We start from the raw sequence: 21,976 nt of genomic DNA, 5'->3' as shown, positions 1-21,976 counted from the left end.
TTCCAGGAGCCACACTTGATCTCTTGCTGTTCCTGGAACACTCCAGGTATGTTCTCACCTCGAGACTTTTGCACTTGCTCCTTCCTGTGCCTAGAACATGCTTCCTCAAGATATCTGCATGATTCACATCATCACCTCCTTCATATCTTTGCCCAAACATCACATTCTTGTTGAGTCCCTCCTTGACCTTTACCCCTCAGTCACCATCTCTCTTATCTTGCTTATCGCCTTCCAACAAGCTATGTAATTTACTTAACTTTATAAGGACAGGGAGTTTTTGTCTGTTTCGTTCACTGCTGTATCCCTAGTACCTAGAACAGCGCATGGCATAGTGTAGGTATCTAGCGAATACTTATTGAGTGAATGAATGCTCTACAGACCCATCTTTTTCCACAGGCTCTTCTCAAGGTTAAAATTCAGAGAGAGGTGGGTGGAAGCCTCTTTGGGCTCAGACCAAAGCTACATCGTGTCTGTCAACATAGTCCAGAAGACTGTATATGCCAGTCACTGGCTGGAAATAAAGCTTCGTATTTTCATCATCCTCCAAACTCTCAGTTTAATATGGAGAGGAGAATGAGCGGGAATATTTGGGAAGAGCATCCCCAAGTTTCCAACAAGGCCCAGTCACTAGCCTGTTTGACATTTGCCAATGGAAAAGATTTCTGGTGACATTAAGACTTCTCCATTGTGTTGATAACGTTAATTCAGGTGTCTATTCCGCAACAGTGGGTGTGTGTTGGGGAGTTCTGCACTTAGAATTACCAGGGTCTCTAGAACCATAAGCAGCTACTTCTTTATATGGAGAGTCTAGTGCTACAGCACTTTTAACAAAAGCTTTTTTTGTAGTTATGATTATGAGAGAGTATTTTGCCTAATTCCTTATGGAGGGTTTTTAAATGGGTGATTTGGATAGGATGATATACAGTTAGCAAGCTGGGAAAACTTGATGAAATGAATGGATGGCATGATAAGAAGGAAAATCTTGAAGGGAAAGAAAGAAGAGTTCTGAGGGATGCCCGAAGCCCTGAAAAATGAACACTAAGGAGGTAAAAGAAAGAGTGAGTCAACAGACCTTCTGCAGCCTAGCCTCATGGTAACTTTTGGGATAAGCCACTTTGATACTGCCGGTGAATGCCAGGCTAGGCATCACTGGCGGGTACTTTCCCTGCCCCAACCCGCACCCTCCAGGGTGTTGGATCCCCACCCTCCTGGGCTTGGGAGGCCGTGTTCCTGGAGCCACCATCAAAACATCAGTTCATGGAGTTGCTTTGGACCGTGGAGAGGTAGAGGTGGAAAGATACTAAGAAGTTTTCAGATGTTTATTTAATCCTCTCAATGGTCTTCCTATGAAGGAAGCCTTATTATTCCCATTTTATAAATGAGGAAATGGTCACAGAGAAGGCGATAACTAGGCCATGAACACAAAATGGGGCTGTAAGTATCCACGCTGGGCTTCTCCCCCCACCGTCTGGCTCCAGAGCTAACGATCGTAACCCTTGTGCTATACTCCTGCAAAGCTGAATAGCGTGGCTTGACGCACAGTAAAAGCTCTCTGAGAATTAGTTGTTAACAACAGAATGAAGCCTCATCGTGCACAGAGTGGGACCCAAGGAGAAATCTCTAAAGCAGCAGAAGCCGTGGCAATGACAGCAGCGGAGAGCAGCAGAGCCTTTCCAGAAAGCATGGGAGACCAAGGGCACACCAACGACAGTGAGGAGGGAGCAGAGCAACCCAGCTGAAAGGATCCCAAGGGAGGAGAAAGCAAAGTGAACATTGACCCATGCTCCGAGGCAGCAGAGTTTTAGATCAGGCAGAGCAATTCCCAGGGATGGAATCTGTGGGACGTGCCGTATGGAAGTGCATGGGCACTTCAAGGAGAACGTGGAGCACAGCCCCACAGGTATGGACCTGTCAAGAACGAGAAAACACGTCTGGGAAAGGACAGAGGCAGCCCAGGCAGGGAATAGTGGCCAGTTCCCTGCAGGGTGGAAGGGGGGCTGCTGTTCCAACAAACTGCTTGGATGGACATGGTCTATTTACTTATTTACTAAAAGTTTATTAATTCATTTTTGAGACAGAGAGAGAGAGAGAGAGAGAGAGAGAGAATCTCAAGTAGGCTCCACACCATCAGCACAGAGCCCAATGAGGGGCTTGAACTCACAAATGGTGAGATCATGACCTGAGCCAAAACCAAGAGTCAGGAGCTTGACTGACTGAGCCCCCCAGGAGCCCTGACATAGTCTATTCCTAACGGCAAAGTTGTCTAAGGCTTGATGTGCTTGTTTAAATTGTGCCGTTGAATTATTCGGAATGTCCTTTTATTTAGACGTAATTACTTAATCTCATAGAACTTGAGAGATCACTGTATACTCTCCAAACCATACCCAGGGAGAGTTGAAGTGAAGCATTTTCCATTTTTAGGTAAAGATGAACACCCTGTATGTAAAATTCACACACAATGATTTACTAATTCCCCAAATTAACATTTCAAAGATACTAAACAGGTAGAGTTGACGGGGCACACAGGCTTGTGTCTAGGTGCCCATTTCAATCAGAGGCTGGTGCAAAGGCAAGGACATGCACCCTTAGGATGCTATCTGCCCCATAAACAACCTCCACCTGTTGGCTCCACCCGCGCACTGCATAAAGCCAAGAGCAGGAGAAAGAGGAAGTACTCAGATGTCCTTCCCCATTTGCACGCTCACCTGTTGGGGGCAGTTGAGATTTTCAAATCTCTGAGGACAGGGGCTAAATTGTGCATGACTCCCTCTCCAGCTGGCAAGCGGGACCGTACATAGGGATCCTTCTACACTGCTTAATTAACTATGAGGATTCTGCCTTCCACCCCTCTGGTTCATAGGTTAGGAGTAGGGCCCAGGAACTTCGACTTTTATTTTTTATTTATTTATTTAATTTTTTTTTTTTTAACATTTATTTATTTTTGGGACAAAGAGAGACAGAGCATGAACGGGGGAAGGGCAGAGAGAGAGAGGGAGACACAGATTCGGAAACAGGCTCCAGGCTCTGAGCCATCAGCCCAGAGCCTGACGCGGGGCTCAAACTCACGGACCGCGAGATCGTGACCTGGCTGAAGTCGGACGCTTAACCGACTGCGCCACCCAGGCGCCCCAGGAACTTCTACTTTTAACAAGCACTCTTTAAGCAGTTCTGAGTTAGACTTCTTCTGACAAGTGGGAGCCTTTAAATCTCCATTTTCAGTCACACATCACTTTGGAAACACATAGGACTTCGTACACGGAAGAGCAGAAAAGAAGTGGCTTCTTATTCTCAAGAACATAATCCGTTTACTTTCCGTTTACACCTTTGGTGGAGGAATTTATAAATGATATCCCGTGGGATCAATGTGGAAAAAAGAAAAGAGGCTTTTAGCATATATGTGCGCGGCTAACTTTTGCATGTGTACAGAACAGCTTTCTCTCCGTTCCTGCCCTCCCCAGTGTAGGAAGAGAATTCTGCTTCCCTGGGCTAAAATAACAATTCGAGCTTTGCTCTAGCGGTACGCATCGTTGTGTTTTCCTGCAAGTGCCAAAGAATGACGTGGGCTAGACCCTGAGTTCCAGCTCTTTTTCTCTCTTTTCAAAATGGGAAAGATGATCCTGGTCCTGTCTCCTTGGTGGGATTGTGTAAGGTCCAAATGCAACCGTGTGGGAGAAAGGAGCAATGAACGGGCGCGGAAGGAATTACTGTCAGAAGAAAATGCTAGTGTATTTCCTTCTCAGGTGGGGCCCTTTCGCCTCCCGCTGGAAAACGCAGGTCTCTCGAAAGTTGGAATCTATTTTTCTCAAGGGAACTCGATGGTTTGAGAAGAATGCAGACTATCACAGAACCCGTGAGGCTGGTTTCTTAACGCAGGAGCCACATCCTTTCAGTGAGATGCGTGCAACTGTTTCAAACCCGTAGTCTCCATTCACTAGGAAGGCTTTCCAGGCGGAAATATTCGCCTTCCGTGGTCAGCTCCCTATCACGCTCTGGCCCGAAGCAGATTACCAAGGCGGGAGGTGGGCGTTGGTCCAAATTACTCAGGGTGGCTATTCTGAAGGTGCTCATTTTCCGAGGCGGGCTGGGCCTTCCCACGCCGCACCTTTTCAGGTTAACATCCTATCTTTTCTCAAACTCTGTTTTTCTTTTATGTGTATTTTGTTGCATGTGGAAGAGCAATATGGGAGTAGAAAAAAAGGTTTTGGGCCAAATAAAGCAGTATGGTTGGAAATGTTTCCCTTGTGCAGATTTGGCATAAAAATAAACTTCTCTGGGAGAGGGCTGTTGGTGCTTGTTGTTCATTAATATGCTGAAATGATTTCGCACCCCCCCCCCCATTTTGAAGGTTCTTTGAGGCTGATTTTTATTCATTTTTTTCGCCCCGGGAAACAAGATAAAATGGGGGGAGGGGAAGAGGTGTGAGGGGGCAGGATGTAGAACTTATGAGAAATACTACCATTTGTGTGGTTCTTTTAGTTACATAAGGCTAGGAGCTGGGGTGTCTATGCTGGGGGACTGGTATCTTCTTAGGAAAGAAGGGCTTTCTTTTCAAGTGCCATCAGCTACCCCTGAATTGTAGTTACCAGACAGAGATACGCAGGATGGGCTCCCTTATACGTGGAGACTCAGACCCTGCCAGGCCCACACATCACTGGTGAAAAACAACACACACTGACATACACACACATAGTCCTGAGGGCACCGATAGGACTCCCCATTCAGTCATGTCCTTTGTAGCATTCTAGGTGGAGTGCACGTTTCCAATGCCACAGCTATGGAAAAGAAAAATGTATTATGTTTTCTGTTTGCTTTTATGAAGATCCGTTGGGTAAAACCAAAGCCCTTGATTGAGACGGCGTTCACTTAACCGGGATGGAAACTCCATAAGATCAGGGCCTGTGGCTGTCCTGGTCACGTGTAAGACCTAGTAAGTCGGCTTAGTGCTCGGCACAGAGGACGCGCTCAGGAAATGTGAGTTGACCCGTGACTGGTGTCAGGGGAGAGTTCTGTGGGTGCAGAGCCTGGAGGGTGGGTGGGTACCTGGCTGGGGGTCGGTGTAGTCCACAGTGTAGCCATCCAGCTGTAGAAGCTCCTGAGGCTCCGCTTTTTTCTCCCGATAACTGCACATAGCAAACGTGTATTGACTGACCTGGGAAGGAAAAGCAGATCGTCAGGTTGTTACCTTGGTCCCTGAAGAAACCCTCTCCCGTCAACCATGTCCTTGTCCCTGAGACCCTGTACTTCGTAGCTGGGTTCAGGTTGAGGTTTGCTACCCGCTGGTTGTGTGAGTTAGAGCAAGTTACTCACACTTTGTTACCCCACGTGTAGACTGGGATATAATGTGAGGACCTACCTCCCCACTGGCTTATTGTGAGAGCTGAATGAGTTCACGTGTGGAATGGACTTAGAATTTATTCCTGACACCAAGTGCTTGATAAAAGCTAGAAGTTATTATTGCTGTTTGTTATTTTAATGGGCTAAGCCACACGCAAATTGCCATTTCTGTAGCTCAAAACTGGTCAAATAGTGGAAATTTTATAGGTTTTACCTAATGTAACCTTGGCCCTGGCTGAGACTGCCCTGTTCGTACAGGCCTTGTGGTCAGCAGTTAGGGACCAGACGCTCGTTTGCTAATGCCCCAACTATTTCTTGTTACCATTTTATTTTTTGCAAGCCAATTCTCAGAGTCAAGCCAACACATTTTTGTTTCCCCCCTCCCGTCTCCCACGGAAGGAGGGCTTCTGGTTGCTTTGCAAAGTCCTCCCTACATCTCAGACAAGCGCAGAAGTGACATGCTGTCACAAGCAATGAGCCCTTGATCACTAGGTGCCAGTCACAGTAGAGCCAGCCTCGGTCCCTGATGGCAGGGCCGCTGTCCCTGGGCAGCCCTCACCAGTGACACGGGCATCTATGCCAATGCCGGGCGAGGGCTCCACAGCTGCAGGCCGGCCTTCAGGACCCTGTCGCCATGGTGTGCGTAGACCCAGCACGGAAACCTAGCAATTCTGCATTGGGCTCATTTGCAAGGTGCCTGTGGGAGAGCAAGCACCCCTCAGGGTTTGGGCTAAAAGCTTGTGGGCCTATTTACCATCCACAATGTCAAACGTCTTGGAGAAGGAGTGCCACATCCCTTATCTCTTAGTTCCCTTTATTAAGAGAGACATTTTCTAAGTGAACTTTGATCCCTGCTGGGGACATTTTTAGCCTCCTCCATGGTGAGATCGTTTTGTTTTTTTTTTTTTAATGGCAATTAGAAATTGGTGCTCTCCAGCCCTGTACCCATCCATCACCCATCTCCCACATCCTCTGGGGCCTGAAGGTCCTAATGGCAGATAAAGGACTGTGACTGGTTTATCTACTGCTGCCCTCTGTTGGTTCCTAGTGAAAACTTTCTTCACAATGCATATATATGGTTTGCAGAACCTGTTCCTTATATGGCAAGGCCTTGAGGGACTTCAAGGAAAACAGAAGGCCAGATCACTAAGAGTATTTTCATAAGTGGACATTCATTATTCTTTGCAATAAGCAGAATAACCAACAGCATCTCTTCTAGGGCAAGCGTGGGGGTCACATTAGCCAAGGGGTCCATCCCAGCTCTGATAAGCTTCACCTACCTAAGTCTCAGCATCCTCGTCCGTATTTTACTTGCATCTTACTGTTGCTGGGGGGATTAACTGAGCAATAAAGATCTTTACATACTATGTGTGACAATCACATAACAAATGCTCAATCTATACATTTAAATAAGCAGCTTCCTTGCATTTACTGCTACCGTTCTAATATAGAGTAGTTGAGTAGGTATAATTGCCTACTAGATTATAAATCCATTGAAGGTAAGCCTAGGGAGCCAAACGTCTTGGTTATATTTGCCTCCTTATAAACAAAGTCTACCATACAAAGGGCATTGGCCGATTGAGTCTGATTGGTTCTAAAAAGTCAAGTATGTATAATCTAATAAAGATATTCTGGGGGGGGGGGGGTTTCCAAATTTACATGTTACCCTAAGCACAGCACCAGACCTTTCCAACTCATTGCTTGTCTGAATAAATGATCTCCCGGGTCCCCAGCATGAGACTGACCATACATATTGCCAGAACGGTTCCACAGTGATTTTTACCTGTCTCTGGCAACACAAGAGATGATGTAGTTTGTTAACGTGATTATTAGCCAGAGCGTCGCAGACGCTAACTTGAGATCAGAAAAATATCACAACAGAAGGGCGTCACTTCAAGATTCATGCATTTACTATTGCTACACACCTTGGGTTTTTGATGTCCCTGTTCTATTTCAGGTGCCTGCTTCCTGGAGCGCTGTGCTCTGCTGCCCTCTTCTGGTAATACTGCAGAAGTTGTCCTGACAAACTTCGAGCTAATAGAAACTAGAATCGGTTTATTAGAAGAAGCATTTTAATTGGGAACCTGGTGACTTACTTTAGGAAGTAAAGGCCGGAAGAAGAAATTCCAATTTTTGCAAATGTGAGGGGGCACCTCAGTTTTTCTAGCGTGTTGGAAGGGTGGGGGAATAGCAAAAGGTTTGGGAATGTTTTGCTTTTTTTTTTTTTTTTAAGCTTCTACAAGACATCACTAAGTGAAAGGCATTGCCAATGAAATGAATGTTTCTCTGCCTCAGTAAAATTCTCTTTAAACTGAATTTTGATAAGAACTTAATGAGATGGTGAGCACTCGTGTAATGATGGCACAGAAAGACCTAGAATGTCACAAGTCAGAGAGTTGGCCACCCCTGCCACAGCGGCTGGCCCAGAACAACAGAAAACAGAGACCCAATGATCGGAAATGACCCGCAGACATCTGAAAGTGCCCTTTGGAGAGAAAGGCTACAGGACTGCAACGTTTACATCTTTGGAATTTTCACCTGGTGCATACCTTCATATGGAATCGTGGGACCAGATGGGCTGTTGGGACTTCTGAGGGTACAGCCTTCAAGGTTTGTTTATAGGTGGCTGGACCTCCAATTTACACAGCCACCCTCAACGTATTTTCAGACACTATTTAAACTAGGAAACGGTTTATTAACAGCGTTTCTTAAAGAGTGGGCTGAGGCCACTTTCATTAGAGCATGCGTATGGGAGGGTGGGGTATCAGTTATAAATATGTATATTCTTTAAGACAGAACATGGGGCGCCTGGGTGGCGCAGTCGGTTAAGCGTCCGACCTCAGCCAGGTCATGATCTCGCGGTCCGTGAGTTCGAGCCCCGCGTCAGGCTCTGGGCTGATGGCTCGGAGCCTGGAGCCTGTTTCCGATTCTGTGTCTCCCTTTCTCTCTGCCCCTCCCCCGTTCATGCTCTGTCTCTCTCTGTCCCAAAAAAATAAATAAACGTTGAAAAAAAATTAAAAAAAAAAAAAGACAGAACAACAGAATCTCAGGTCAGGCTGGGTCTCAGGGATTGATTTTTTTCATAACTGCTCTAGATATTTCTTAAAGCACACTGAAGCTTGAGAACCATTGTTTTAATATACAGGAACTGTCCAGAAACTTTCAGTCCCTGACTTTCAGGTATATTTAACAATTAGCACTCAGATACGAGATGAAAGGGTCAGTGCTTTCTTTTCCTTGGACTCTCCCTTCTCCTTCACCCCATTATCCCTTGAAGACTTAAGTCCTTGCACATACGACTAAAGACAGAATACATTTTGTCTAGCCACCCCCCCCCCTTCTTGCCTTTACCATCATTTCTTATGAATGCCTCAGCTGTTATTTTTACTGAACCCCGGTCACTCGCCCTTGCCCAAAGTTCACATACATCCATTTTAGAAAAGAGTTTTTATTTATGGTAGATTCATTCATTCATTTAACAAATCCTTAGGTAATACGTTTGGTGCAAGGAATATATAGATGTATTAAACAGATATGACTTCTGCTCTCTTGCCTAGTGTGAAGGCAGACATTAATCACATTACCTCAGAAATGTGTAACTTTAATGGGGACAAGTATTTTAAAAGGAGATATATGGTACTATAAGAGCTTAGGAATTTGGTCTAGTAGGGTGGCCACGGAAAAGTTTTCATGAGGAAGCACTGACTGATGGAGCCAAGATCTGAAGATGTAGAAATTTTTACGATACGAAGAATAGAATTCCTGGGACCAACGACCATTTTTATTTTATTTTTAAAATATGCTCAACTTAAAAATCTTTTTATTTTTTAAACAAAAGTTTATTCATTTTTGAGAGAGAGAGAGAGAAAGAGAAGAGAGAGAGAGAGAGACAGAGAGAGAGAGAATGGGGGAGGGGCAGAGAAAGAGGGAGAAAGAGAGACTCCCAAGCAGGCTCTGCTGTCAGCCCAGAGCTGGAGGCGAGGCTTGAACCCACAAACCAAACCCCGAGATCATGACCTGAGCCAAAATCAAGAGTCAGAGCTCACCTGGCTGAACCACCCAGGTGCCTCCAAAAAATATTTATTTTTAAGTAATCTCTATGCCCAATTTGGGGTTCAAACTAACAACCTCAATATCAAGCAGACTGAGCCAGCCAGGCGCCTCAGGACCATTTTTAACGTGACTTGGTTGTAAATGAAGGGTCACAGAGTCTAAATCCTAGACTCCTGATTGACGTTAACATGAAGGCCACCTGGTGGAGTAGAGGGAGAACAGGTTTTGGAGCTATACAGACCTGGATGTGATGCTCAGATCAGCTATTTTCTAGGTGTGTGTGACCTGGGGTAATTCAGTTAACTCTGCTGGGACTCAGTTTCATTTTCATTAAATGGAGCCGATGATAACAACTGTGGAACATTTCTTATGTTTGAATACAGAGTATTAATTTCTCTGGTAGCTGAATGCTGATTTTACTAGACGAAATCACCATCTTTCCCACTTTCAGTCTACTATATGGCTCCTGTAGGGGTATTTGCCCCTCTAGCCGGAGGTAGGGTGGGTGGGACATACAGCCCGACCTAGCCAATCAGCATCACATCTCCCTGGCTACAGTGATTGGTAGGGAGATGAGCACATGACCACAAGGGCCAATAAAAGCTCAATGAACTACTGAGAAGAAAAGCTTTCTTTCTTCTGGGGCTGCTAAACTGGTGTAAATCCTGACCCTTCCCAGTATTCTGCAGGGAGAGAATGTTGTTTGAGGGTGATACCTGCTCATCAGAAAACACAATCAAGAGATGGTAATGATAGAGGCTCAAAGCCGTGATGGCTTTGCCTGAGCCCTGGACCTAGCCTTGCCAGAAGAGTCTTTATTCAATTGCTAATTTAATTAACTAACCAATACAATTCTTCCCACTTTAAAACTTAAGCTAATTTGGTTGGTGTCATTTGCAACCAGAATATAAATACATATGTTCTTTAAGGCAACTGTAAATTTGAGTGGGAAAAATGGACAGAGAGTTAAAAATCACTCAACTACTTATAGGTCTTAGAATTCATTAAAAAAAGTTTTTTTAATGTTTATTTATTTTTAAGAAAGAGAGTGCGAGTGGGGGAGAGGCAGAGAGAGGGGAGACACAGAATCTGAAACAGGCTCCAGGCTCTGAACTGTCAGCACAGAGCCTGACCTGGGGCTTGAACTTGTGAACCGCGAGGTCATGACCTGAGTTGAAGTCGGACGCTCAACAGACTGAGCCACCCAGGAGCCCCAGTCTTACAATTCATTTGTGGGGTTGACTTATTTAATATGGTTTCCTGAGCGACAACTACTATATTCCAAGGCACTTTACATTATCAGACAATATTTTATCCTTTTCAGATTTAGTGATTTTTCTAAAAGCTAGAGCAGAGTTTTTAGTTTTTATATTATACATAGGGAATCAGCAATACGGTAGCACTGGTTCTGTCTGATGCAAGGTAATTTAATTCTAGAACATTGTATAGGCATAAGTCTCTTGGGGACTGGTCCCATCAAGTGCTAGGAATCATGGAAAGTATTTGGAGTCAGAAGACCTGTGTTAGGTTTCACATTGGCTGCCTATTAGCTGTTGACCATGGGCACGTCACTTAACCACTCTGAGCCTCACTTTCCTCAAATATGAGATGGGTTAAGACTTGTCTTCATTGTATTACAGAAAGGTTGTAAAGACCAACTTGATGAACACTTTGCAAAGTCTAAGAGGCCATACAAATATGAGCAACTGTCAGCATTATTAGAAGAGCCACATAATATTATGGTTTGTATGGTGCTAGACAGGGAAAAAATGGCTCAGAAATACGTTGCTGAAGACCAATCAAAAAGTGATTCTGACCTGAAGTCTTTTGGGCATAGAAGAAAAATATTTTTATTGTATTGTATTGTATTTTATCTTATCTTATATTTTTAGTAAAAATATTTTTAAACTAAAAGGATCATAGTGATGAGACTTCCTAGCCTGGTCTGGGTGATGAGTTGGCCACTTCCATTCCTCCCCTTACACACCCAAGCTGGAGAGCTCTAGGGAGGGCTCTATGGAATTGGCACCTTTATCATTAGCATTGGTTTGGTCAGAGTTCCTAACAATGGTAACCAGTGTGTTTGGTTCTTCCCATGGCTTCCAGGGTTTAGAATGAATTTACCAGCAACTTCTTGACTTGGGGTGCTGAGGACTCATTTCCCCTTACTCTTTCAGTTAGAGTTTGCAGCCATGTTTTTGAGACATCTATTGGAACTTAAAGGAACATGGCTGAGGAAGCTTTCTCATGTCATTTGCATATAATCATCTGTATCGATATTCTGATGCTCAGCTCCATGGGGGCATAAACTCTGAGATGGTGTGGTCTAAAGGGGACGGCAGCTTTTGCTTTTTATTTGTTTGTTTGTTTATTTATTTAAGTTTTTAAATGTTTATTTATTTTTGAGAGAGACCGAGTGCAAGTGGGGGAGGGACAGAGAGGGAGGGAGACACAGAAGGTGAAGCAGGTTCCAGGCTCTGAGCTGTCAGCACAGAGCCCAATGTGGGGCTCAAACCCATGAGCTGTGAGATCATGACCTGAGCTGAAGCTGGACGTTTAACCGACTAAGCCACCCAGGCACCCCAGGAGCCTTTGCTTTAAAAAGGACAACGACCACTGAGGCAATAATTCTTTAAAGGTAGTCTCTGGGTAACCAGCAACGGTATCTCCTGGTGTGCTTGTAACACACAGGTTCCCCAGTCTTATGCCAGACCTACTGAATCAGAACCTTCTGGATGGCACTTGGGATGTGGATTTTATTTTTTAATGTTTATTTATTTTTGAGAGGGAGAGAGACAGAGCATGAGCGGGGAAGGATCAGAGAGAGAAGAGAGCACAGAATTCGAAGCAGGATCCAGGCTCTCAGCAATCAGTGCAGAGCCTGATACAGGACTTGAACTCATGAACGGTGAGATCATGACCTGAGCCGAAGTCAGATGCTTAACCTACTGAGCCACCCAGGAGCTCTGGGATGTGGATTTTAAATAGTACCCAGAGCTGGTGGTCCGGGCCTGTACTGGAGAACACCATCTCATTGCATAGGAAGACTTAAGTCTGTGGCACAGAACTCCCCAGGTTGGGGGCAGCGTCCAGCCACATCCATTCTGATTTTAGTCTCAGTCCTGAGAAATGGGAATCGCTGCTTTGGTACAGAAGCCCTCTGAGGATACCCTTTGTCCCTGGCTAGTAGGAAGTCCATCTACAATCTATCTTTTGGTTCCCCCAAAGTAGTAACACTAAAAGGAAATCTCATTTAGGGTGAATTTTAATAGTTCTTCATTACAGACAAAAATGTAGACTCTATGTGCTTGTCTGTATGTGTGATGGGGTGGGGGGAGGAGAGCTGGGGGTGGGAGGGGAGAGGATTTTGAGGAGACTGGTGTTGGGTGTGTTCTCTTCCTCTTAGGTTTTCCGCACTGTTTTCCTTGAAATTAAATTTAATGGAATTCATATTTGTGTTGGGAATCATGTATTACAAACTCTCTGTAAAAATACTTCCCGAGACCTAACGTGAGTAGAAAGGAAGAAATATTCAGTAAGTCACTCGAGTAGCATATACTTCCTATGTGTGGTTTGCACGCTGATGTCCTTGAAGCTTGTTCCAAGGCTGCCTGGGGAGTGGGGGGCAGGCTGAGGGGAATCTGCTTCCCTCCCCAGCTCCTTCACCCATCCCCACATTTGGCCAGAGTGGGTTCTTCTGGTTTCCCTTCTGCATTTTGAGTTTCGATGGCAGGGTTTGGTGGCTAAAAAGAAACTGGTGATCGTTTATACCTGTGACTGAAATCAACATGGCATGCAGCTCTTGGGTGCTGATTGTTACTACTCGTCCCATCATCCTTCTCTTCCAGCAGCCTCAGAGATTTTGCTTCCCTTGAACTGGGCCAGACCTGGCGCTCTTGCAACTATGGTGGCACTGGGGTTGTTTCAAAGGGGGTGAGCTTTTGGGTTATCATTGTGATAAAACACTTGCAAATGTGGTCACTTAAACAATGGAGGAGAAAAAGTGGGAAGAATCCAAAGACAATGCAATATTTTCTAGGTAGGATCAAACTGCTTTTAGACATTGTTGCCGTGAACAGGGCTCTGTGACAGTGGGCTGTCATGTCACCTGTGTTGGCCACAGAGGTTGTTAAGGGAGGAATCTGATTTAAGTTGGAACTGAAGGTTATGTTTGGACGATCGACGTCCCCAACGCACCTCAATGGCTCTTGAAAGTTATGAGAATCATGTGTAAGTGAAACCTACTGAAATCCCGAAAGTGTTCTCTTCAGCTGTCCAGGAAAGATGTGGACCTTTACACGGGCTATGTATGCCCTCTGCTGATTTTCACATGTGAGCGCGGAACTTGGCTTTTAGCGACTGTGCGATTCATGTCTTCTCGTGGTAGAAAGCTCAGCGTGAAGGCCCCGAGATGTCTGTGTTCCAGTTATACCGCCTAAAACAATCATTCTCTCCTTTTCAGTTCAGTACATATTGTACAGACAGGCTTCACTGATAATTTGGGCACATTTCCTCGTGTTTTTTTTCCTGAAGAGTTTTTTTCCCTCTGAAATCGCTTGCAAAGCGAGAGGTCAGCCATTTCTCCTAAGTACGTCATCATTTCAAAGATTTTCAGAGAAAAGTCATGTGTCCAGTGGACCAATAGCTCAGAGGAGGAGGGGAGATTGTGTATCATGGTGAGAGGGCCACCTGTCCCGCTTCCTCTGGGAAGCTGCCACCGGCCACTCTCCAGGCCGTTTGATCTTTCCTTTCTCAGAACCACTTGAAGCCTAGCCTAGGTCCTTCTTCTCTCTCTTTCTTTTCCTTCTTTATTCCACCAAACATGTCCTGGATGCCCATGCCAGGTACTGAGCTAGACGATGTGTATGTGTGTGGCGGGGGAAAGAGGGAAGGACACAAAGATAAATTGGAAACCAAACCAGCCCTGAGACAGCACATAATCTACTGGGAAAGGCCGGGCAACCTCACAAGTGATTCCAAGAAAGGCCACTCTACCCAGTGAGAAGTGCTGGATGGGGAGAACTCTCCATAATCTTGCACTGTATTTTTTGGTGCATTTTGTCTCTCCATTTATAATGCCTTCTCTTTAGAGAGGACACCAGATGTTTTTGCTTGCCTAGCATCCATTTCTCCTTCTGGTCATGGCATCCTGGTTTTGCACTGGAGACAGCCCAGTGGGACTGTTAAATCAAAGTGCCACGGCCTGCCCCTGCTAAGAGCTGGGCGTGTGACCCAAGCTGAACTGATCTCTCTTTCATATTCGGCCACTGACTGGAGATACAAGGGTAGAAAATGTTCAGAGCAGACTTTGTCTTAGGACCACATTGATGACACAGCCAGGGTTCCCTCCACCTGGATTTCTGGCACTGCTCTGGGTCCTGTCGTAGTAAGGATGGCTCATTCAGCTTTTTCAACATCCTGTTATTATTACCTTAATTAGCTTGGGTCTGTTTCTGCTGTTGGCATATATAAAGCACTTCTAACAGATTCCCTTCTGGGAGTGAAAGATCAGGCCTCATAGTTCTTCTCTATGACCTACCAAGTGCCCTACACAGAGAAGATGCTCAATAAATACTGGTCAGTTGATAGTTTGAAGAAATGTATCTCAGGATGAAATATACTCCTTGCCTAGCTATGGATTATTTAGGAGTTTGGGCACAATTCCAAAGTTTTCCTTGGGCTAATTTATTCTAAGATTTTGTTCTACCCCATAGCAACCACAAAAGCAAAAATGACCTCTTGCTTATAGCCAGAGAGATGCATTTTGCCATAGGAGCACAGCAGAGACTTGACTAGGTCTACAGGAAGTCACATCTTAGAAGGTCAGGGTTGGTAGAACCTTCAAGGCCATCGGGCCTAAGAGGCAGTTGCTTTATAGTTAAGATTTAGAATTGGAATGGCTCTAAATACTAGTTAACGCCTATAGTGAACATAGTAACCCCATGAACACTTTTAGTCACTAAACCACAAGTTGCCTTGCTTTGTGGCATCTTCCAGAATACAGCATATATGAATTTTTTTTTTTTTGCAAATTAAATTACAGTGTATATGCTCTGGTGGAGACCGCAAATTAAAAAGAGGCAATGGCAGGTGCCCTTATAAACTGAAAAATCCTGACGCAAGAAGCAGATGAACCAAATTTTAAAAAGGGCGGGGAGATTATCAAGGACAAGCAGCACTATTTCTGGGCATTTTTTCTTAAATAGACAAGAGAGCAAAGGTACTATTTATACATTACTCATGTATTATTAATACCAATATCTACATCCACATCTGTATCTATATGTAGATAGATGTTCCTTGCTGCATGGTTAATAATAGTTCCAATTGGGGAAGCCCACAAGTCCTTCAAAAAGGAAAATTCTACAGATACGTGAGCCAGAGCTATCTATGCAAACGTGGAAAAATGTCTATAGTGATTTATGTTAAAAAAACAAAAAGTGAGCTGTAGGATGACACAGAGTTTGGTTATATATATATATCTGGAAAGATATATTCCAGACTTTTAAACATAGTTAAAGGAGGTCAGTTAAGACTTTTGGAAGCCCTACGAATCAAGGGAGTGGCATACTCCCCCCACCCCCAAACACCAGGGAATTCAAAATCAAACATACCGAACAGTAAAAGAGATGTCAAAAGTCTAAGTAAATTCTGACTCTTTTTTTGTAACGGGTATTAGAAATAGCACATTCTTCTAAAACAATGTCAGTGTTCCTAATGGCCCAACCAGGCACACGCTTGCTTCCTCCCTGGGGCCCTGCATCATGGGCAGCTCACCTCTCCCGCTTATCTTATGTATTCCTGCATTCGAGGATTCTAAAATAACGAGCATGCCTTAATTTTTCTAATTTTAAAGTGATGTAAAAATAGGGAAAAGCAACACAAGGGAGTGCTGTGGGTAGCGGAAATTTCGATGTCCCTCTGAAGTGTAGTCACATGCTTATACAATGGGTAAGAAGCCATTAAGCTAACTGCTTGAGCACTGTGCGCTCTAAGTTATACCTCAAATAAAAACCATTAATTAATCCTTAATCTTAATCCTTAATCCAAATCTTTAATACTGATGGCTCTTAAGACAGACAAAGTTGAAGACTTACCTGGACCAATACAAAAAACCTCTTCTTCCATCTCTTCCAGACATTCTTACCGATGGCCCATAAATACCTAAGGAAAAAGAAAAAGACCAGAGTTGCATTAATGCTTGAGCGACTGCACTGTTTAATTCACTTGACCGTGAAGCTTGGTACTCATAAACGAGGAAATGCACATGGCTCAGAAAAAGAACACAGATTTTGGCGCTGTGTGACTGAGGATAAGGAACAGCAAGCCAAAGTTTGCTTCCACTCCCAGAAGGAATTGTGGCCCCTCCTCACACTTGACTAATATTCTTTGATTGATTCCAGAAAGCACCTTGGAAAATGTTACATGGAGACTTAATTTTTGTATGTGCTGGAAGTCTATTAGATAGGGAAACTCCTGCCAAAGCTGCACAAGAGAAAAAAAAGAAGGCTAAATCCTACCACCAGCCCCTATGCCTCATGTAGAGGCTCAGCCAGGAGCTGCCCCCAACCCCCCACCTTTGCTCGAATTCTGTCAAATGCAGGTATATTACAGGGAAGAAATTTCACGTCAACATAGAAAGTTCTCCCTATACCTCTCCCCTTTCCCCAAATGCTCTTCTGTTGATGGAAATTAATCTTGATACAGAAAAGTGAAATAAAAGGAGAGTTAAGAATTACAGAGGAATAACTCAAAGCTATCTGGAGATTTTACAAGTGGTCTTACTAATTCATTCGCGAATTACTCCGCTGGCCTTGTGGATTGCCGCACACTAAACTGACACTAATCAAGGAAGTGAGGCCCCTGGTTTTCAGGCTCTACTGGACCAAGTGAGGAGAGATCTGGTCATACTCAAAAACATTCAAATACTCAAGTTCCCAAACTGGCTTTATCTGCTATAAAAATCAACTGGACAACTTCCAAATCCTCACTTCACCTGGAATCAGACAGAATTTCCGCTTTGGAACATAAAGAAGAATGCACCTAATTAAAATTTATACCATTTGACAAATTTCAGGGGCTCTGAGAACTGGCTGGTGGCCAAAATGTGCTCAGATCTTTAAGCCAGAAACCCAGGAGTCACCCTGGGTTCTTCTGTTTCCTCCTCCTTACTCCTTCATTGCCAAGTGCAGCTGATTTTTACTTCCTGCAAAGTTCATCACTCTGCTCAGTCTCTACCCCTCACACCCTCACGATTTCAGTCCCAGCCCACAGCTTTGCTTCCATGGACAGTGGTAGAGGACACTTTTAATGGGTGTCAAGGACACCCAGAATGATTTTCATCCCCCTCCTGGCCATGAGATGCGGCCCACCATTTGCAGATGCTATCACGCCTTTCCCTGATGAAACTCCTTCGGTGGGTCTCCCTTGTTTACATGAAGGGAGCCTCAAACTTTGGCCACTCACATTCCACTTTCATGATCTATCCTGTATCTGCCCACCTATTCTATGGTTTACTTGGCATTTTCCTTTAAATTAACTTATTTAACACAAATACATTTATTTTGAAAGAAAACTTTATATTATAGCCTCGATACACTAGTTATATATTACATGGCTCACATGAAAACACATACGTAAACATTTAATGAACATACGCTTGTCTGTACATCACTAAGATGATTGTGTGTGCCATCAGTGATATAAATCCACTCAGGGAAACTGTAGCCTATAGAGATAAAATCCAGCATCTTGACCTGGCCTGAAAACCTGTTCATTCTCTGGCCCTGCTCGACTGTCTACACTCAGCGTCTGCACATTACATTACCCGTAATCCCTGACCACACCAGGAAGTTTCACACTTGTGTAATTTTGCACGTGCTTCACAGCCTGGAATTCTCTACTCTCAGCTCCTTATGTTCAAACTCACATTCTTCCTAAGTTTAAATCCCTACCTTGATGTCATCACCCCCCCTGAGCCTTGTGGATGGCTCCTCTGTTACAATGATTACACTACTATAATTTGCCTTTATATTTATTGTTCCTACTGGATTGTGAGCTCTTTGAGGGAAGGAACCTTATTCCTTCTTTCTAAATTCTTATTTCTAAATTCCTAGCACAGAACCTTGTTGTGCTTTTTAAATTCCTAGGATGGTTCTTGATATGTAGTAGGAGGTCAGTATATATTTGTTCTATTTCAATGGGTTTGGAAGGCCATGATCTTGGGAAACTAGAGCAACCTTTGTAAATGTTTCCGATGAGGTTTTAAAACACTGCATAAAGACATGCAATCCATCACCAAGTTCTTTGGGTTTTCCATCCAAAATATATCTCAACTGTTTCCATCCCCACTGCTGCTCCCCAGTCAAGCCTCCAAGATGTCCACCTGGGCCACAGCAACAGGCTGTGTCCTAACCGGTCTCCCTGCTTCACTCTTGCCCACACTCCACGCACTACACAGCAGAGAGAGTGACCTTTTTAATGGCTAAGTCAGATTGTTAATACACTCATTATAAATCAGGATAGGAAGCGATGGAAGGGTTTTGACCAGGGTAGAGACATGATCATATGGCTGTTTAAGATGGTTCCAGGGGCTGCTGGATGGAGAAGGCACTATAGATGAAGGGGGCAAGAGAGAAGGCAGGGAGATCAGCAAGGACCTGGTGGCAGTGGTCCTTGGGCAAGAGATAGCATGGTGCCTGGACCAGGACTGAGGCCATGGCAGTGGTTAGATGGCTGGTAAGTACATCAGCCCTGAGGCCAACATGGTCAGCTCCACTGTTGATTTGATTCCCCCCCAGCCGCCATCCACTGTCCTGGCCAGTGCTCTCAACCTTCTCAAAATAATATATTCACATATTCATGGCAGACATTGACATCAAAAGGAGGTGTGGCCAGGGCTAAAGAGGAAGAGGGTTCACCGGACCGTAACTGTTAGCATTATTGTCTTCCGGTTCTCATTATGATGGTTACTCTGAGATGCTGGGCAAGGCGCTTAACTGTCTGGTGCCCTGGAAAAGGGAATGGTTCTTCTCCTGAAGGGTTGTTGTGGGGATTAAATGAGAGGATTCTTGTGAAATAGGAGCACGAGGCACAGCAGAAAGTAGATACACAATAAATGTCAGCCTTATTATAAACTATCTCTGTGTACAGAGCAAAGTGTATCATTACTAGTAGTAAATAATAGCTAAATATGTGAAAAGAAATCTCCTCGGACATATGGACATAGGAAAACAGATGAAATGAAAATCATATGAAGAAAGTGGGTGAAAACATTTGTATTTGTAGTAATGACGGGCAAGGTTATAACAGTCTCCTACTTTTCCGGAATTATATCTGGCAGCTACTGCCCATTTTCTTTTTCCCCTTTACTTGAACTCACATAGAGAAATTCAGAACAGTTAACACAGACACTACATTCGAAGTTTGTAATTTTTTTAACACTTTTTTTTTTAAATGTTTATTTACTTTTGAGAGAACGAGAGAGCGAGACGGAGTGTGAGCAGGGGAGGGGCAGAGAGGGAGACACAGAATCCGAAGCAGGCTCCCGGCTCCGAGCTGTCAGCACAGAGCCCAACGCGGGGCTCAAACCCACGAACCATGAGATCATGACCTGAGCCGAAGTTGGACGCTCAACCTACTGAGCCACCCAGGTGCCGTTGAAACTTATCATTTTAGTTGATGGAAATGAAAGCAGGAAAAGGAATTCACTAAAAGCCACAGAATATAACTCACACTGAAGCATAATAAAATACTAGCTACTGCTTGATGAAGTTTTACTAGTATGCTGTGCTGTCTCAGGCACTTTACTCAAATTTACTGTACCTACCCGGAGGGGGTAAGGCCTGGAGTCTGGAGCCGTGTTGCCTTGGTGCATGGACCCGACACAAAGTACATGCTTATGGTTAGGTACTTCATTACATTATTATCCCTATTTTACAGGTGAGGGATCTGCACTCCAAGTAACCAGCTCAGGATTCCACAGCTGGTGAACGGAACAGCCAGAACTGAAACCCGGAATAGTCTGGTTCTAGAGTACCCTTTTCACTGCACTATTCTTTGTTCCATTTTAGACGAAGGACTTAGGTTTCTTTTTTAATTTTTTTTAATTTTTTTAAGTTTCTTTATTTATTTTGAGACAGAGAGAGAGACAGAGAAATACAGAGAATTTATTTCTGTGTAAATAAATAGGGGGGAGAGGCAGAGGAGATGAGAGGGAGAGAATTCCAAGCAGGGTCCGCACTGTCAGCGCAGAGCCTGACATGGGGCTCGAACTCACAAATCTTGAGATCATGACCTGAGCCGAAATCAAGAATCAGCTGCTTATCGGACTGGGCCACCCAGGCGCCCCCATGAACTTTTGTTTCTTTCCTGAAATGAGAACATGAATTGCTATTCCAATCGGAATTTTCCGGTGAAAGCCTTCTGAATGGGAAAGCTGAGTGGCATCGGAGAAAAAAATCAACAATCCTCCTTTGCAAAGTATCAGTTGGTTTGCGTGAAGGAGGGGCTTTCCCTCGGAGGTTTTCCTCAGAATTTATTGCTAATTTGGCACATACCAGAAGGTGTCAAAACCGAGAAAAACTGAGGGCTGCACTGTATCATTTCTGTCTAGTCAGCTCCGGCTCTGTATTCTCTTAGGCTGAAACGTGCTCAGGAGACAGGACGCAAAGTACCTGCAGCAGATGGGAGTTCTGTCATTGCAGATGCACTGGTGGCCTTCCCCTCAAGCTCCTCACACTACAGACAGATCTATCTGCATGGGCATTAGTGGCCCTCGACTCTCTCTTCGGGCCATCGGGATGGTGGCAATCTGGATTTACAAATAAATCAGCGTTCCAGAATCGGGAGCCAAAGTTTAGCCTGGTGGTTGTATCTCAGACTCGGGGTGGAAACACCTGTGTGGGAGTTTGAACCCTGCCACCAAGTGCCCTTTGGCTTAGCTGCCTGTGCCTCCGTTTCCTCGGCTGTAACATGGGGACAGTGTGCCAAGTTGTTGTGGGGGCTGATGGGGACCATGCACGGTGAGTGCTTAGCACAGACTGGCGCATAGTAAGTGCTCGGTGACGTTAGGTAATATTGTGGCTTGTCATTATCCTTAGCAGTAGCAGTGGCCGTAGTAGAAATAGTAGTCTTAGTAGAAAGACGTCCCTGTCAGTTTCATTCTATGAGAGGCCAGAGTGAACTACAAACGACAAAACGGAGGAAAGAGAAAGATGCTCTTGGGTCTTCCATGGCCCCCTGGCTCCAGCATCCCTGGGTCTTGGGACTACTTGGCAGGGCAGCACCCATGGTGATGCTTGTAACTTGTCACTTGTATAAAAAACGGGACGGTCTTCCTTCCTCTGATGCTTGTGAGTGTCGATGAATTAGTAACTCAGTTCTATTTATTAAACATCCCCTGGGCTTAGCACTAGGTGTACGCATGGTGGGTGATCCACAGCTATTCATGGGGAAATGTTTTATTGTATGTCTTCTCCCAGGATGCCTGGGGAGGAGCAGCCAGGGCAGGGAGAAGAGTACGGGCTCCCCTCAGGACCTCGGCCGGACTCACTTGCCCCTGGACCCCTTACGAAGGGGTAAGGATGGC

The 21,976-nt window shown here is 44.6% G+C and overlaps 1 protein-coding gene across 17 annotated transcripts in view; it reads right to left on the bottom strand.

The window, feature by feature from the left end:
* The window catches only part of CADPS (calcium dependent secretion activator), a 474,516-nt gene that overhangs the window by 157,542 nt on the left and 294,998 nt on the right, over positions 1 to 21,976 (bottom strand). For all 17 annotated transcript variants that reach the window (XM_053219142.1, XM_053219145.1, XM_027039150.2 and 14 more), the window contains exons 9-10: positions 16,485 to 16,551; positions 5,041 to 5,149 (exon numbers count right to left, since the gene is read on the bottom strand). In XM_053219142.1, the coding sequence (XP_053075117.1) occupies positions 5,041 to 5,149; positions 16,485 to 16,551 (176 nt within the window). The remainder of the gene's footprint in view (positions 1 to 5,040; positions 5,150 to 16,484; positions 16,552 to 21,976) is intronic.

Source organism: Acinonyx jubatus, chromosome A2 (assembly GCF_027475565.1).
Source record: "Acinonyx jubatus isolate Ajub_Pintada_27869175 chromosome A2, VMU_Ajub_asm_v1.0, whole genome shotgun sequence".
NCBI classification, from domain to species: Eukaryota; Metazoa; Chordata; class Mammalia; order Carnivora; family Felidae; genus Acinonyx; species Acinonyx jubatus.
This window is presented reverse-complemented; position numbering and strand designations above follow the sequence as displayed.